The sequence below is a fragment of the Cygnus atratus genome, chromosome 3, assembly GCF_013377495.2.
Source record: "Cygnus atratus isolate AKBS03 ecotype Queensland, Australia chromosome 3, CAtr_DNAZoo_HiC_assembly, whole genome shotgun sequence".
In the NCBI taxonomy this organism is placed as follows: domain Eukaryota; kingdom Metazoa; phylum Chordata; class Aves; order Anseriformes; family Anatidae; genus Cygnus; species Cygnus atratus.
Genome location: NC_066364.1, coordinates 77,481,757 through 77,499,036, shown reverse-complemented (window position 1 = coordinate 77,499,036; position 17,280 = coordinate 77,481,757). Strand labels below are relative to the sequence as shown.

Here is a 17,280-nt window from a genome sequence, read left to right as displayed (position 1 = left end):
TTGTGTGTGTGGTTTTTGTTTCAAATCTGTGGCAAGGTATCAAAGGGTGATGAAGAGGTTTGAAACTAAGGGTAGGAGTTGGTGACCAGTAGCAGCTGCTAGGCTAAAGAGGGAAATAATCAAAACTAAGAAAGTGCTACTGGAAGCACCCGTGTGCTTACTGGGAATGAATGAGGAAAAGTTTTCTGTCAGCAGGAGGTAACTTGTGCTGACAGTTGTCTAAGCTAAGAAACATGCAACAATATTTCTAGATCTGTCTTCACTAGCAAGGTTAGCTTGCTAGATTGGCGTAGAAGTGTACAGTCCATAGCCTTCACTTTATATATGTCACCTCTCTATTCAGTCTTCCTCAAATCAAGATTGACTGGCAATAACTTATTCAGCTGCCAGCATTTGGGCGTGTTTATCTGATATAAGTCAGCAGCTCAAAACCGTTGATTGTTTTATCATGTCTTGAATATGTCTGATGTTCTATTTCATCTTTAGGTGATTTCTTTTAGAAAAGATCATTAATTTATGTTAAGTGTTTCTACTATTGCTTAACATTTAGATGAAGCACAGTAATAGAACATAAGCCTGTCCTATCCGAATTTGGAGAATACCGGGTAACCTCAGATGAGAGAAGACATACAGTTTTCCTTCCAAGTTAATACAGTTATTTCTTCAGAACTTGAAGAATAAATGAAGTAGAATGCTCAGATATACCTTTGTTTTATCCTGGAATTTCTCAAAAAAAAAAAAAAAGTAAATATATTGATCTTCCCAGCAATATTCAAGTTTCCTGTAAATAATATCCTGTGAAATTACATTATTTTGTGATGTTGGTGTTTCATGTTTTCTTTGCAGAGATCTCATTCCGAGTTTGGCAATGTGGTGGGAGCCTAGAAATCATCCCTTGCAGCAGAGTTGGTCACGTATTCCGCAAACAGCATCCGTACACATTTCCTGGTGGGAGTGGTACCGTATTTGCAAGGTAATTCTTAGTCTGGCCTTCAGTTAAATAGCAATGTTTTGGATTTCTTCAAATGATCAGCAGGTGGCAGTAATTTCATTTTAAGGACCTTTTCCTTAAAGGAAGCTGATGATTTTGAGGCAGCTATGCAGACTGAGAGAAGAACCTTAAATTCTTTAGAAAAAAGAGGAAATTTGTAGTAGAGGCAGACAGAATACGGAGAAGCAAATGGTTAACTTTGCTTTCAATCAATTTTGAGATATATAAATGATTGTGTAGACTGATTCTGGTATTTATGCCAGGCTGCTGAAAGCTTCATTCTATATCATATCTCCCTTTCTTGTAACAAGATTAAAATGCTTTTTTTGTATAGACCTAAGAAACTGCAGTATTAAGAACTCAAATTAGCGTGTGTTAATTTTGCTGTTGGTTTAATGTGTGGCAGTAGCTGGAATACCGAACTATTTCCACAGTTGCTCTTCTGTGGAATGAGAACAGCAATCCTGATTCATGTTCATAGTGTTTTAAGTCATGTGATTTAAGGCGCTACATGAGTGTATGACATGTTTTGACCAAGGCTCTGTCAATTCTAGCTGAATCATCTGTGTAGATTTTGGTTTAGAGTATTGGACTCCATGCTCAGAGGCCTGAAGGAGTATAAATATGAGCTAAAAGTTCCATGAGTTAAGAGCTGCAAATCATTTATCCTCAAAGAATATGGAACCCCAACACTGTTTAACATGAAACAGCACAGAGCACTGTTGTATTTAAGTCTGGAAGAAAGTTCCAAGCTGCCAATATATTTGGAATAGTGTTTCACCTTAGGCTGAGGAATCACCTTGGAGGTATAAATTGTTCTTTTCCATGTTGGCTATGCCAGCAATGTGACACTAATGAATTTACGTCTGCTAAAATAAAGTCACAGTCTTCGTTTCTTCCAGTAGTCATAGTAGGGATTTTTCTGGTCCCCTCTTCTTTGAGTTCTGTATTTTATGCTACAGTGAAAATGAATAACAGTACTTGTGGGAAAGCAAAAGCTAGTGATGAAGTATCCTCTCTTAATATGTTACATCTCTGCCAGTATAGAATCCTGGAATATCCTGAGCAGGAAGGGACCCACAAGGTTCAGTGAGTCCAACTTCTGGCTCTGCACAGGACTGCCAAAAAAATCAGACCATATGTCTGAGAGCATTGTCCAAATACATCTTGAACTCTGTCAGGCTTGGTGCTATGACCACTGCCCTGGGGGGAGCCTGTCCCAGTGCCCAACCACCCTCTTGGTGAAGAACCTTTCCCTAACATCCAATTTGAACTTCCCCTATATATAGTGTGTGTCAGGATGATAGAAGGATCTACCTATTAAACCATATTATGTAGGTTTAGGAAGCAACTGTTTTAGTCTTACAGTAGGCTTTAAAATGTTGATGTCATAACGAGGATCGAAGTTAATAAGGATCAAAGTTAATAAATAATATGGTTAATAAAGTTGTGCAGTTTTCCTGCTCTGCAGCTTTTTCTGTCTTTGGTCTGTTGCCAAGATGCTGCTTTTCTTGTGATGTTAAATAGGTACTTAAACATAACTCATCTGAAAAGCAAGAAAAGGGTCTAGCTATGTGTGTGCAAGAATAGAGCATGCATCAGAAATATATCATGTTAGCAGTGGCTGAAGATTCTGCATTTATACTGTGGTTAAAACTTTTAGATTTTGTTGCTGTGGAGTCAAATAATCATTATAATTTGATCACTCAAATGTCCTGACAGTTACTATGACAGGTTTTTTAGTAGCATTTTGCTTTCCAGTCACTTGTGTTCAAAATGACTTGAAAAAGAGGTCCCACCTGGATGTGAATGATGAGGACAACTAAAGCCTACAAACTAGCATCTTGGGAACTTGGCATCCCTCTCCATATTTATCTTTCTCTGTGGGCTGTTTATTGCCTTTGTCTGCTGAGATGTCTGAAATGCTACAATGCCATTAAAGTTATCTGTTTCATTGGAGTTATTTTTGAATTGACCTAGGAAACTTGCATATCACTTAAAAGCAGGGTTGACAAGTTGCTGTATAGTTAAAGGTCATGTTTCCTCCTCAGTCAGCTGTCTCATATGTCAAACTAATATAACAAAGCTCCTTTAAACAAACAAAGCAGTGATAGAATGAGAAACCTAGGGTAATAGGATACCCTCACGGTGCAGATATTATCAGATGTGTGGGACCTTGGTGCCAAGAAACTTGGTGCACAGAATCCGTGCTGGTTGTGCAACTGGGACTCGTTAGCTTATACAAACATCTGTCCCTTGACTGTATGTAACTTGTTCTGGAGTGCACTGGATAAGCTTCCTATTTTTAGCTGACTAGTCAATGTGCATCGCCTTTGGGCAGCCAAAACAAATTGATGATTCTGGATGAGAGACTGGGAGTTCTGTATTACAAGAGGAGAGAGGGGATGACTTCCTGGCTGTGTGGTGTGGGCAGACACAGCTTGCGTCTGGCAGGATTTACTAGATCAGTTTAGCTTTGCACATATATGCTTTGCTGCATGAGGACCAGCTGCTTTAATATGCAACTTCATCTGAGCTAATAAACCTTGCTGACCCCAGTCTGGTCCGTGCAGAACCGTCTCTAATGGCATGATGCTAAGTTTCATTATCCGTGGTCTAATGTAAGTGCTGAGTGCACCCTACACTCTGTTTTTCCATAGCCTGGCTTCTTTGGGGTCTTACTAATTTTACTGACTTTATCCTGGCTATTTCTGCATTCTGAATTGGAAAGAGTAATGTTAACGCTGTCAGCCAACAACTTTTACTTTGGTTGCTCAAGATGAACTTACTGCCAAATGTAAAATAAGCTTCAGTGTTGCAAGTGAAGTAAGACTTTTTCGAAGCATAAAATTATGAACAAAATAAGTAAATGAGTTTTACATAGACATAGAAGCCAGGGGGTGGAAAAAAGCCTTACCATCTTGCTGTCCAAAAGGAGATTTAAAGACACCAGTTACATAAAGACTGAAATCTTAGATGTTTTGTTAGAAGTAAAGAACCTTGGTTATTTTTCCCCTGCATTTACAGTAATAATTACTGACTTTTAAAATATTAGAAGTATTTTCTAATTACTGTCTCTCCTCTGTTACTTCAGCTGCAGCAGACTTGCTTGGTTCATAGCCTTAAATGTCACAACAGCTTATGTCGTCTTGGAATGTTGAGTGCTATGCTGGTAATAGTAAGATGCAGACTGAATGTGCTGCCAAAGTTAGCATATCTGTTTTCAGCAAGGTAAAACACATTATTGAATACTGCCGGTTGTTGAGATTTTCTGTTTCTAATTAGCTTGCTTATCCAGGTAAACACTCACGGAATTTGGTTTCTGTCAAGTTACTCTTTTTTAAAACAAACAAAAACAAACAAATTCTCTGAAGTTTACAGAAAGATCTTCAAGACATGTATTAAATTCCAGATGAAAATATGAAGTACTGAAGAGTGTGGAAAAGGCACAAGTCTTGTTCTAAATGCATAGATTTCAGTTGTGTGACTTTCTAATGGTTTTCTGTTATGTGGGTCCTTAATAGGGAATCAATCTTCTGTCTGGCTTGAGGCAGATGACTGTGTAGCACTAGGGAGGATTAAAATCAAACCAAGAATAAACTGTTTAATTGCAGCTGGAGAAAAATATAACCTATATTTCATATGCTTGTCTCTAGAAATACACGCAGGGCAGCAGAAGTATGGATGGATGAATACAAAAACTTCTATTATGCAGCAGTGCCTTCAGCCAGAAATGTACCTTATGGCAAGTAAGTCACAACTGCTTCTTTCTCTTCATTTATTCGTCACAAAACACTGCCTTCCGAGTTAAAAAGTAGTGCTGGATCTCATTATCTCTTTAAGATGTAGTTCTACTGAGAAACTTGAGTTTCCTCTATATTCACTAATGTATATAAATACAACAGCCAGACTTTGAAAACTGTTCCTTTTTTCACCCCTCTTCTAGTATTCAAAGCCGAATGGAACTCAGAAAGAGACTTAGCTGCAAGCCCTTCAAGTGGTATCTCGAAAATGTTTATCCTGAGTTGCGGTGAGTTTCAGCTGAATCTGCAATAGCATGGACTTCTTTATTTGCCTTCCCCAGAAATCATTGGTTTCTCTTTCCACTTTCTTGGAAGTAAAAGATATTTTAAAAAATTTATTTGTGGAAAAAAAAATAATCCATCATGTAGGCTTATTTGCTTTCAGTTTTGTTAATTCTATTCTTAAAAATCCATTTTTCCCAAGTAATCTTTTTCTTTTCCACTTAAATGCAACTGAAGCTGTAGTTGCAGTGTTCTAGAGAACAGTGTCCAAAGAACTAAACTTCTCTGAGCCTGGAGTTAGTCACCTACACAGGCTGTTTGCTCGAAGACACATTGTTCTGTCATCTTCTCTTTTTAAAGCTTTGCCTTCACCTAAGCATGTGCCTATCTGAGTGAGAAGACTGAATCTCAGTATGGTACAAGTAACACAAGTTAGCAGATAACAAAGCCTTGTAAATTTCGCAAGCATTGGTAAATGCATTGGTCTAAGAAGCTGGGTGGTCTTCTTTATCATCTCTTACTCTGTCAGTGGGTAATTACTAACCTTTATGCATGTGCATAAACAGAGAAATGAGTGGTAACATCACTAATACTTTCTGCAAAATGAGTCAACACTTAGAGCATTAACATGATACGTGACACAAATTGAAATTTGCTGCTTTAGAATGCATCTAACTAATGAAAAATCCTCAAAGAAAACATTTGTCACTTTTTGAATAAAAAGGTTTTTGTTCAATAACCTCCTACTATGTATGTCTGTCAGATCTGAGTCTCTAAACTAGTTTCTGTTGTCAATTGAGTATTGGCAACGTGGCTCATAAGAATACTTTTCTTTTTTTCCTCCTGGGGGCACTGTATCAGTAAAGTTAGATAACTACTAGTGGCATACAGACTGGGAATGCAAGACCATCAGCCATTACAGCCCTAGTAAAACTTGTGAAGAACCACACATACTAAAGGGTCTCATAAACCAGGATGGTGCTGAGGAAGGAAGTTACTCTTTATTTTCTCTTAAAAGTGCCAGAGGATATTTATTTTTGTTTCATTTGCTAGAAGAAATATGTCTTGTAAGCTCTCCTGGAAAATGTGCTGCAACAAGCATTACTGGAGTGTAATGTTACCTTATTCTGTTATCTCCCTTGTGCTCATTCTGTTGGGTTGAATTATTATATTATTATAATTTGAAGTTTTTAAAGGAGTTTGTATGCCCTTGCTTTATTGTTTGATATGATCTTATGGTCTGTCTGCCCCACAAGTGTACTCTGAATTCATTTGCCTAGGTATTTCAAGACTGTGAATTCCAGTTTATATGCAGCTGTTTAAAAAGATATCAGTAAAACACTTATTTTCTTCAACATCGTTTCTAGCACTTCAATAAGAACGGTTTGGGAGAAATGTAGTGTCATATTTCTGATAGCTTGGCTAAAAAAAAACACAACACAACAAACAAGAAGGCTTGATGACCTTAACTGATAGAATTAAGACTTAAGTGACCTCAAATGATGATATTGTCACCTTTAATTTACTTGTTGTACTGAGTTTATATGAGAAAACGAGGATGAACATACAAATCTTTTTGTATTCTGTTCTATGCTTCAAAGTTTGTTTTATCCATGTGATCAAATAATTGCCTTCCATCCTCAAAAGACAACTGAAATTTTCAAATCAGTCATCATTCGTCTTTAACCTCTCATCTTAAAAATACTTCAAATAAAAATAGATTAAAAAAAAAAAGAAACTAAGCAGATATTTCTGGTTTTATTTTAGGGTACCTGATCATCAAGATATAGCTTTTGGGGCTTTGCAGCAGGGTACCAATTGCCTTGATACTTTGGGCCATTTTGCGGATGGTGTTGTTGGAGTTTATGAATGTCATAATGCCGGAGGAAACCAGGTCTGTATGCTATTGATTTTTTTTCCAAAATGCGATCTTAAGAAGAGGGGAAAAAAATAAAGTAAAATTAAAACTAACTCAAGCAGGTACTGCATACTGGTGATAGGTACCTAAACCCAGATGAACAGATCAGTTGTTATTTAGTCAGTCTGTTAATAATTTCTCCCACAAATTTAATTTGGTATGCCTTCAGGTTTAGAATCTGAGCACAGAGATTGATTCAGTCAGCAGCAGATTATTCACTTCCTTTCTCTACATTAATATTTATTTTTATACTAGAAGCCAGTAACATCCTTCCAAGAAATTTTATACTTTTATAGAACGCTTTTATCCATGAATTGGTGTATTTGATTTTTGGGGGAACTATTTCTTAAGATGTACTGTTAAGTATATGACCTAAGGTCAGTTAAATCAAAAGAATGCTTTACTGTGATGCCTTATTATTATGGTAGTGGCGTGTGAAAAATTCTCAAATTCCTGTTTAGCTCTTCCAGAAAACAGGAGTGCCTAGATTTCATCTCCTATTCACTCACAGTAAAGGGAGTGTTTCAACATATCTTTTCCAATGCTACTCCAAAACTAATGGAAAATGTCGAATTTGTAGATGGGAACCAAATAAGATTAACGTTGTGAAGAATCTAATTATACAGTTGTGACTTCATTACCATTAACAAAACATGTGCATATGTGCTCACAGTTTTTTGTGCTACTTTGTCAGTAAACTTTTCAGAACCAACCTGATTAAAAACGTAAATGTAAAATTAATAATCAAGAGCATCTAACAGAATAGAAGGCTTACTAATTAAGATCCACTATTAAAAGAGTGTTTGTTTCAGAATTTTGCTCTGACTTAAATTAAAAGAGGAAAACCCTACAATCAGATGAAGCCTAAAATATATTATTTCAGGCAATGTATGTCTCTTCCATATCATTAAAGAATATATTTGGGGAGGCTTTTTCTGTTGTCTTTGTGAAAATGCACTCATCTTTTCAGAGCACCAAAATGTTTTCTTTAGAAGAAAGGGTGGGCATGTCAAGAATTGCCTTGGTGCAGAAATCTTGGAAGTTTCTCATTATCTTGTATATTCTCTATAGATGCATGAAGTTATCTTCTTTCAAACTCCCCTCCTCCAAATCTGACCCTCTCTTCTGTGTAGTTTCTTCTGTGAAGATGACCTTTAAAAAGTAATATATGCTTGCCTTGAGCCTTGTGACAAGGCATTCAAACAGATTAGGAAGCAGAACAAACAGGTCAAAAATGGATTTTTATGTCCATGCAGAATTCATACTGGATTGGAGGAATGAACAGAGTGACCTTAGCATGGGATAAGGATGAGGAGCAAACCAGGGTCTTTAACTCTGTCCTATGTGCTTTGCAGCTGTTCTTACTGAGAGTGAGAGTACTCAGCTACTATAGGATGTGGAGAGTGTGCTCTGGCTTGTACTTGACACACACACACAAAAATTTAGTTGAAAAGGGATTCTTTTCCTAAACCAGCCTGTTAGAATTCAGTGATTAAAAATTGCACCTCTAAAAGGACAAAGAAATTCTAGTATATTGTTTGACAATTACATGCAAATATTCATGTTAAAGAGCTAAAGGTAAAGGCAAATGCACTCAGCTGCAAAGGGAAGGTTTAAGGTTATTGGTGTTCTACCATCTTTATACTTCTGATTTATGATACAGGGTTTTTTGGATGTCCTGATTGTCCAGTTATTACACAGAGCTGTCCTGTTTCCAGCCTGTGCCTTGAGCACATACACGCACTGTTTGCCATTTCTTTTTTCCTGTTCTGGTGTAGTGGCATTTGCTTAAACTTATCTCTACTATAGCTAGTCGTAGTTACTGATCTCTGGAAGAAAGCTGAATTTCATACCATGAAGGGCCATCACATTGTCTCCAGCAGCAGAGCTTGGAACTTCTATGAAGCTGTAGATTTGGCTTTTAAATGTGTTATGTTCTTGCATGATTGCTGGTTTGTCTGAAGTTCTTCCAGTCTGCTGATGGAAGGGTGAAGATGTAAAAATCAGCGTTTTCAAGGCTCTTACTTTCACTGTCTGCAGGGTCCTTGAACTCCGTGTTTTTACCACTACCCTGTTAATATTTTAATGTCATTGAGTATAAATCTTATAAGGGTAGCATCTGTTTCAGTAGCATTTGTGATTCTTTCTTGATAAACTCTAAAAATATTTGCTTAATTCCTTAAATTCTTAAAGCGGCTATTAATGATACACGTTGACATTGTACAAACTGTTTGGAACTGAGAAGAGTAGTAATTTTGCTGTCAAGTGAGGTTAGAACAGAATATGTCGAGCTGGGAGGGATCCCCAAGGATCATCGAGTCCAACTCTTGGCTCTACACAGGACCACCCCAGAATCAAACCATATGAATGAGACAATCGTCCAAATGCTTCTTGAATTCCCTGGGAAGCTTGTTCCAGTGCTCAACCATCCTCTCAGTGAAGAGCTCTTTCCTAACACCCAGTCTCAATATAGTGAAAAAATATTTTGTGTGGAGAGCAGAAGGAAAAGCCTTCAGTGTATGGTTTTGAGAAACAAGTAAGGGGTTATGCAGAGTTCTGCCTTTTTGTTTCTCATAATTCTCATTATTCTAGTAGTTGCATTATATGGTACCCATCTTGCTGCTAGGTTTGCTACCTCTGTGGTGGTGATTACTTGCAATTGCATGGGAGAGAGGTCTCTGACTGTCTCCTGAGCATCTGTTCTCAAAGGAATTTAATCACTGTTAAATCTACTGAGTTTAAGTGATCATGCAAGCTGAACATTGAGTTATGGTATCAGAAAATAAGCTAAAAAATGGGCTGGGATTAGTCATCTAATTTCCTTTTGAAACACTCATTCTTTGCAAAATAACACTTAAACAGGGCCAAGTTCGACTACACTTTTATCTAGGGTTTTGTATTACACAACTCTGAATTCTCTTTAGCCACTGAAGGAAAGTTAACTTTTCCTTTTTAAGTAGCAATGAGCGTGAGTTGGTTAACGAGTGTGGCTTCAGTGAGAGAGGAAGTCAGCTTTCTTCCTCCAAGGATAAGAAGACAAATGGAGACTGATCTGGGTCATGGAGACCAAACTTCAGGGTGAGATGCATGGAGAGAGTCTGAAGGTTAGGACAGGATCAGGCCCTGTGTAGGAGGACACTGAGATCAAACAAGCTGGGCAACAGTGCATATAGAATGGCTTTTCTTTCTTCTATGAGAAACGGCATATTTAAATGTATTTTAAAGAAATTCTCTCGTATGTCATGCTTTGGGTAGGAAGTGTCAATCTCCTGTTACCCTTCGGTTTGACTGTCTTATGTTTTGCTTTCTGGTGGTCTTTGTCATATTAGCAACTTCTGTTTTCCCCCATGGCATGCATACATTATTTAATGCATGGATAGAGTGACCAGTTATGCGGCAGCCCAAGTGATTATTTTTTGTGTAAAATTTCTATATCTATCCACACACTATCTATGTAGAATATGCACAGAAAATATATCTGGATAGATAACTTGCCTTAAAAAAAAAGTCTCTTTCAACTTGAGGACCTGTGTGACTTCCTGTTGTACTTCTGTAAAGCCAGTAGAGGGAGTAGTCAGCTAGCCCAGCCCAGAGTTGATTTGGGGATACTGGAACAATTACTGTCTGAAAAGCACATTTTTTTCATCTCCTGCTCTGTGGGAAACAATGAACCGTTCTAATGTTCATACTGAGCCATTCATAGAAGTTTAACGTGTGCTGTGGTTGCAGAAATAGCAGGTGCACCCTGTGCACGTGTTAGTAATGTGATTGTGTGTGCTGATTTTTAATTTTTCTTCCTTTTTTTCAGGAATGGGCCTTAACAAAGGACAAGTCAGTGAAACACATGGATTTGTGCCTTACTGTTGTGGACAGAGCACCTGGTTCACTAATAAAACTTCAGGGCTGTAGGGAAAATGACAGCAGACAGGTTAGTATGGCATGGATACACTTTGCAAACAATAGGAAAACTAGGGTTGTGGATGAGAGTACAAGAAAATGCACCGGTAATTGTATTTTCTTCTAACCATTATACTCTTTGCTTTGTCTCTCTATTGTTTGTGTATGTAAAACTAGGATGTGTGACGTCGGGGCAGAACAGCAGGAATAATCTCGTATATTGACCTTTCCTTTTTATAAGCCAGTAACAATCTTATTGTCATATAGAGCTGTTATCTCAATTGGCCATACATAGAGGTTTCACCCAGTAGCACTGATGTATGACAGTCTTCAACTATTGTGGTGGTGGTTTTACCCTGCTAGGTGCTGAAATCCACCACGACGACTCTCTCACTTCCCCTCCTCAAACAAAAAAGGGGAGAAAATACAAAGTAAAGGGCTTGAGCTGAGGTAAGGACAGGGAGATCACTCAACAATTATCGTCACAGGCAAAACAGACTCAGCATAGGGAGATTAATTAATTTCCTATCATTCGTGGACTGGAACAGTGAGAAACTGAAAGCAAAAAAAAAAAAAAAACACCTTCCTTCTCCTTCCATGTCCTTCCCCTGCACAGCACAGGGGAATGGGGAATGGGGGCTGTGGTCAGTCCCTAATGTTTCATCTCCGCTCCACGTGGGGTCCCTCCCACGGGATGCCGTCCTTCCCGAACTGAGCCTGCGGGGGCTGCCCACAGGCAGCAGCTCTTCAAGAACTGCTCCCACACGGCTCCATACCACGGGGTCCATCCCCCAGGAGCAAACTGCTCCAGCACGGGTCCCCCACATGTGGGCGGCAGCGCCCCCCAGACCCTCTGCTCCTGCGTGGGCTCCTCTCCACGGACTGCAGCTCCGGCCCGGGGCCTGCTCCTGCGGGGGCTCTCCATGGGCCGCAGCCTCCTCCAGGCCACATCCACCTGCTCCACCGGGGGCTCCTCCACGGGCTGCAGCGTGGAGATCTGCTCCATGTGGGACCCATGGGCTGCAGGGGGACAGCCTGCTCCACCAGGGGCCTCTCCACAGGCCGCAGGGGAACTGCTGGGGCAGTCTCTGGGCCCTTCTCACAGAGGCCACTCCTACAACAGGCCACCTTCCACCAAAACCTTGCCATGTAAATCCATTACAACTATCATGTTCATTTTCTGAAATAAAATACTTATTTCATGATGTATTTTTGAAAGGCCTTCTTGAGTGAAGTTTGAAGACAATGTAGTCTGTCTCAGGAGAGTGGTTTAGCTTTCCTTTCTTGTCAGCAGTGACCTGTTTGCAGCAGCACCAGATTCTCTTGGTGCACTGTTATTAATGCAGCATTACTTCATTTATTTCCCGTGCCTGAGGAAAATCACATTTGCAAAGACATGACATCTTTTTTATCTTGTCATGTAACAATTCATCTGTTTCTGCTAAGTCATCAGTTCTGATCTTCTGCCACCTTCCTTGCTTCTGTATCCCAATATTTGCAAACAGATCACTGAAATGTTGATTCCTTGATGAAGAAAGAATATTCTTGTCACTTTTCAGATAAAGAAACCAAGGAAGCAACACTTTCTTTATAAGTTTATAAAGGTCTGCTTTAAAGGCAGAATACAAGTTATGTTCTAATGGAAAAATCTCTTTTTAATGTCCTGTAGTTGGGATTTATTCTCGCCATGGCATTGCCTTGGGCAACAGAGCTTGTGACAGACAACCAGTTAGTTTGTGCTTCTATGTAATTGAAAGGCATCTGACTGATTTCTAGATTTCTCTAAGGTTGCCTTTGGTGATTGTGCTTCTTAATTTTTTATGTTCAAAACAGCAGTAGTGGTGATATTGTGGATGGGTTTTGTGACTCTTTATTTTCTTTGTCAAGCCAAAGGTTTCGCAGAACTGAACACAGTGTGACAGCATATTTGAGAAGTGCTGAAGTAGAGGAGAATGACTTGGTGTATTCTGTATCTAATTCAGTGCATTAGCTGAACGAATAGTTGCTTTGGCAAGACTTGCCATAATTTATACACCCTTATTCAAGGATTGTCTAAACCGCGTACTATAATTGCAGTGTTCACAGCTCTCCCAAGCACAAGCCAGGGAAGCACATGAAGACTCCAAAGGACAGGATGTAGAACACATCCTCTTCCTGCATTTACAGTTCAGTAACTTTATTTTCTCTTGCAGAAATGGGAACAAATTGAAAGCAACTCTAAACTGAGGCACGTTGGCAGCAACCTCTGTCTAGACAGCCGAAATGCCAAAAATGGTGGTCTCACCGTTGAGATCTGCAGTCCCTCTTTGTCACAACAGTGGAAGTTCACACTTAATCTGCAGCAGTAGAACTTACAAGCAAAATGCTGTTTCAATTCATAGACATTGGGCAAAGTTTTGATTGAATTACTGATGTATTTCTTAAAACTTTCCACGGAACTTATATACCTCAGTATTCCATCTTTATCTGAAAGTAGGAGAGTGCTGAAGCAGACACCAGGGAATCGGTGGACTTGGAGCACTGCAAAGATTTCACTGAACATGGCTGCAGCACAGTTCCTTCTTGGTGTGAAGACTTCAACAGTTCCTTTCTGTCTTCAGTTACATACTTGCACAGCAGATAATTAACTCTAGGAACAACTGATGTATGATAGAAAAAGGATCTCAAAAAAACACCTGTGGGGGACAGGGTGTGGGAGGGAGGGTGGGAAAAATTACTAGGAGAAGGTCATTTGAAATTTCCATTTGCATAGAGATCATTGTTTGTTGTTTCCAGAAACAGAAGTGTCATTTTGAAGGGTTTTTTTCCTGTGTGTACTTGGTAATTTGAATATGAACTTTTCTATGATGGACTCTAAATATAAATATATAAAAATATATATATATTGTCAGCTCCCAATGATTTATATCAATTTTCATCACCCTATAATTATCAACAAATTCATTGACGTATGTATAGCCAGAAATTGGATCGGAATGCTAGGAGAGTGAAACTCAATGAAGGTGTGGATTTTGCGCAGCTGAGTATGATGTCCGTGCTAACACTGGATGCTTTTGCTTTGCAAACTGGATCTACTTCTTAATGCTTCGCCCTCACTGGAGATCATGAAACTCAGGAGGAGAAAGAAAATAGCAGAATAAGCCAATGCATCTGCACAGATGATTGCTCGGATTGTTTATTCCTACTTGGAAATTCATTACATGCGCTCTGGATATCGTTAATCTTGTACTTGGTATTTGTGTTCATCATTTCTGTAATATTATGTTCTTAAAAATACTTCCTTTGTTACAAAATTGTACGAACAGTGCAGATCTTTCACAGATGCAGCCATGTGGGTTCAGCACAATTTTATTCTGGGCCCTAATCAGAAAAAAATTCTGTCTCAAGCTCCCCTTTTGAATTCTAAGATGGAATAGTAATGTCACTGTTGACAGCACAAGGTCTGAATTTTAATTTGCAAGGATGAGCAGCCAAATAATCTCTCTGAATTGCACTTGCTTAATTTATAGGCCTACTACTGCGGTATTCCCCCCCCTTTTTTTTCATTAAATGAGGCTTTTGAATGTATTCAGGCTTGGCTCTGGGAATCAGTCTGGATACCAGCAGATCCTCTATGGTGTTTTTAACCATAAACCCATGCATTTTTACAGCTTCAATCCAGCTGATGTCATTTTTATATTAAAATAATACTATCAAAGTTAACCTCAACTTTTATCTGTCCTTTCTTATATCTGCGTAGACTATTTACTATTTTTATTAAAAGCAAATGCTTCATTTAGCTTTTAAAATGAAAAAGAAAGGTGAATAACTTGTTCCAGCACTAATAAGTGACAGAGCATCGACCAAAAAAAAAAAAAAATAAGAGCGCAGACTTGCTAGGAAGTGGGTTTGGTAAGATATGGATCTCGGGGGGGATAAATGTAAGGGTTGATCATAAGGAGATGAAAATTTGCTGTACTGCATAATGCTGATACGGTTCCCTTCTTTCTTTGTTTCTGGAAGTAGAATAGTTCCTGATTTTTCAGTTTCCTTTGGCTGCATCTATACACTAAGTGTAGAAGTGGTACTTTTATGGGCAAAATGACTTTGTCAGTCAGCATGCCCACAAATATCTTGTGTCTCATCTCTGAAGTTATGACCTGCAAGTACCTGCATACCTTTTGGATGGGGACATTACATACAGCTTCTCCCATCCATCATCTGACTTCTTAATAGAGATAATACTTTTTTTTTTTTTTGCTTCTTCACAGTCTACTTTCCCCAAATCTAGCCTGTTTTAGAGGCCATGCAGTGGATAAACTAGTTTTCAGCTTCGTCCCTCCCTATCTGTAGCCTTTTAACCTAGGTGAGAACTTGAGGTACATGATTCATAAACATAGCAGTAGATTTCTTAATATTCTGGAGAATAAATGCTGATATATGGGCTCAGCAGCAAGTCAGTTGTTGGAGGTTTTGAAAAAACAGAATTTAGAAGAAAAAACACTCAGCTTCTGCCATGGATGTATTTCCACTTGCAACTTTGATCATAATAAATAGTGCTAACTGAAATCAGCAGTTGCAACTCTGAATATTGACCTGCCTTTTAACTCTGAGGCAGAACTGAAAGTAAAAAAAAAAAAAATCCTTATTCCACCTTTTAAGTCTTTAGTGTCAACTGGTATTATATTAAAGTAGGAATATTTTCGCTAATTCCCCATGGATGCTGTGCATAGGGGTCTTAATATAGGAGCTGTATGCTAAAGACAGCATTACTTTTCTTTGAGAGAACAGACAAGAAGTGGTATCGTTTTGTTATGTTTACATGACAGTGTGCCAAAGTTACGTACTGTGATTTTAGGGGTTTTTAATGTTTAAGAAATTTGCCCATTTGAAAGATAAATTAAGAGCCCTTGAAGCAAATTGTGATGGAGTCTTCTGAGAACTTTTCTTACTGTCTTCAGAGCAAGAATGGTGATATTGTTTGTTTTGCAGATTTTCAAAACATAGTTTGGAAACTGTTTTTTCAGTTGGTTTGAAAAGTCTGCTGTACAGAGCTTGTACTTTGTTCATTTTATAGATGGAAACCATCCTTGAAAAATTGTTTAACTTAAATAAAGAAGAATGCTTTATAGATAAATGTGTGGTGGTTAATGTAATTGAGTAAAACCAAGAGGTCTGCCTGGAGCTTGTAAATGGTATTTTTCAGCAGTTTTCAAATGCTGCAGTTCACTTGGTTGTTTCATAAAGCTCCTGTTCTAAAAGTATGTATACGTGGTTATATACTTGTATTTAAGAAGAGAATGTGTTTGTATTTAATATGATAGCTTTGAGAAAATCGTCTTTTTTTAGAAGCTGTTTTCCATTGAGTGAGTTGACACTGACTGTAGTCACCTGAAAATACACCATTAAGGCACTTCGCCCACCCTGGCCCAGTTAAGTCTAATCTTCTCAAGATTAATGCCTGTCTTCACTTCCATAAACTACTATTCCAAGCATGATGGGCTTGCTTCAGCCTGGAGGAACTCAAGGAAGATGATTGCAGCAACAGCTCTTGTAGTTGATTGGGGTCCCTGTCCTCATCTGCTCATGTTGTCTTTCTCTGCTCCATTAGAGATTGCCTCTTTCACATGTAGGGTAGTAATTCAGATGTCTGTGGTGCACTTGCAGCCAGATGTGAAATAATCCGTATTTAAAACAAACCAAAAGACTTTTTTTTTCCTGTGAGGACAAACACTTCACAGGTATATCTTTAGAGAGCTTTCAAATGCAGTGTTATATTGGTCCAATTGGGAAGGGAACAAATTCTTCACAGTAGGTGATGGAAAGCTATGAATGTGAGATTGTCCTCCTGTGGGGCTGCAGCTGGGGCGTGGTGCTTGATTACAACATCACTTTGATTGAGAAGGACTGCAAATCTAACTTGCTCTCCAGAAGGGTAAGTACGAGAATGAATGAGGATAAAATCCTGTCTTGAGACATCCAGAAATTTTATCCAGTTTCTGAGACTCCTCAAGCCAGTTCTTAGGACACATCCTTTTCCATTCTGAGTAGCATACGAGACTGGGATGTTTGCTCCTGCTCTAAGAACCCTTGCCTTGCAGGTAGCCCCAGGGACCTGACCGGCTAGCATAACCAGCAGAAGCATTTGCAGGAAAGATTTAAGCTCTTGTACCCTTTTAATTGTACTGACAGGAAGATTTTTAGCTCTCAAGGAGAGTTCTTCAGTGCAAACTTACTCTCCCTGTGTGTCAGAGGTTGATGACTAGTTGGCACCTTTCAAAAACTAAATGAAATCTACATTAAATCTTCTATCAAGAAGATAAACCATTGATTAATATTTATGGCTGGAGAAAATAAAATGGCCCTGACAAACTGCATTAAATAGAAGAAAACACCTTGTGTTTAAAGATCGTGTTTGAGAACTCAAATGAGAGTTCTCCATCTTAAACACCCTTTGACATCTCTGAGCT

General features: G+C 38.7%; 1 protein-coding gene across 1 annotated transcript in view; it reads left to right on the top strand.

The window, feature by feature from the left end:
• The window catches only part of GALNT2 (polypeptide N-acetylgalactosaminyltransferase 2), a 92,966-nt gene extending 77,025 nt beyond the window's left edge, over positions 1-15,941 (top strand). The window contains exons 11-16 of the mRNA XM_035538354.2: positions 847-973; positions 4,648-4,740; positions 4,938-5,021; positions 6,784-6,910; positions 10,743-10,862; positions 13,024-15,941. Coding sequence (XP_035394247.1) covers positions 847-973; positions 4,648-4,740; positions 4,938-5,021; positions 6,784-6,910; positions 10,743-10,862; positions 13,024-13,179 — 707 coding nt within the window. The 3' untranslated portion in view covers positions 13,180-15,941. The remainder of the gene's footprint in view (positions 1-846; positions 974-4,647; positions 4,741-4,937; positions 5,022-6,783; positions 6,911-10,742; positions 10,863-13,023) is intronic.
• The last annotated feature ends 1,339 nt before the right edge of the window (positions 15,942-17,280 follow it).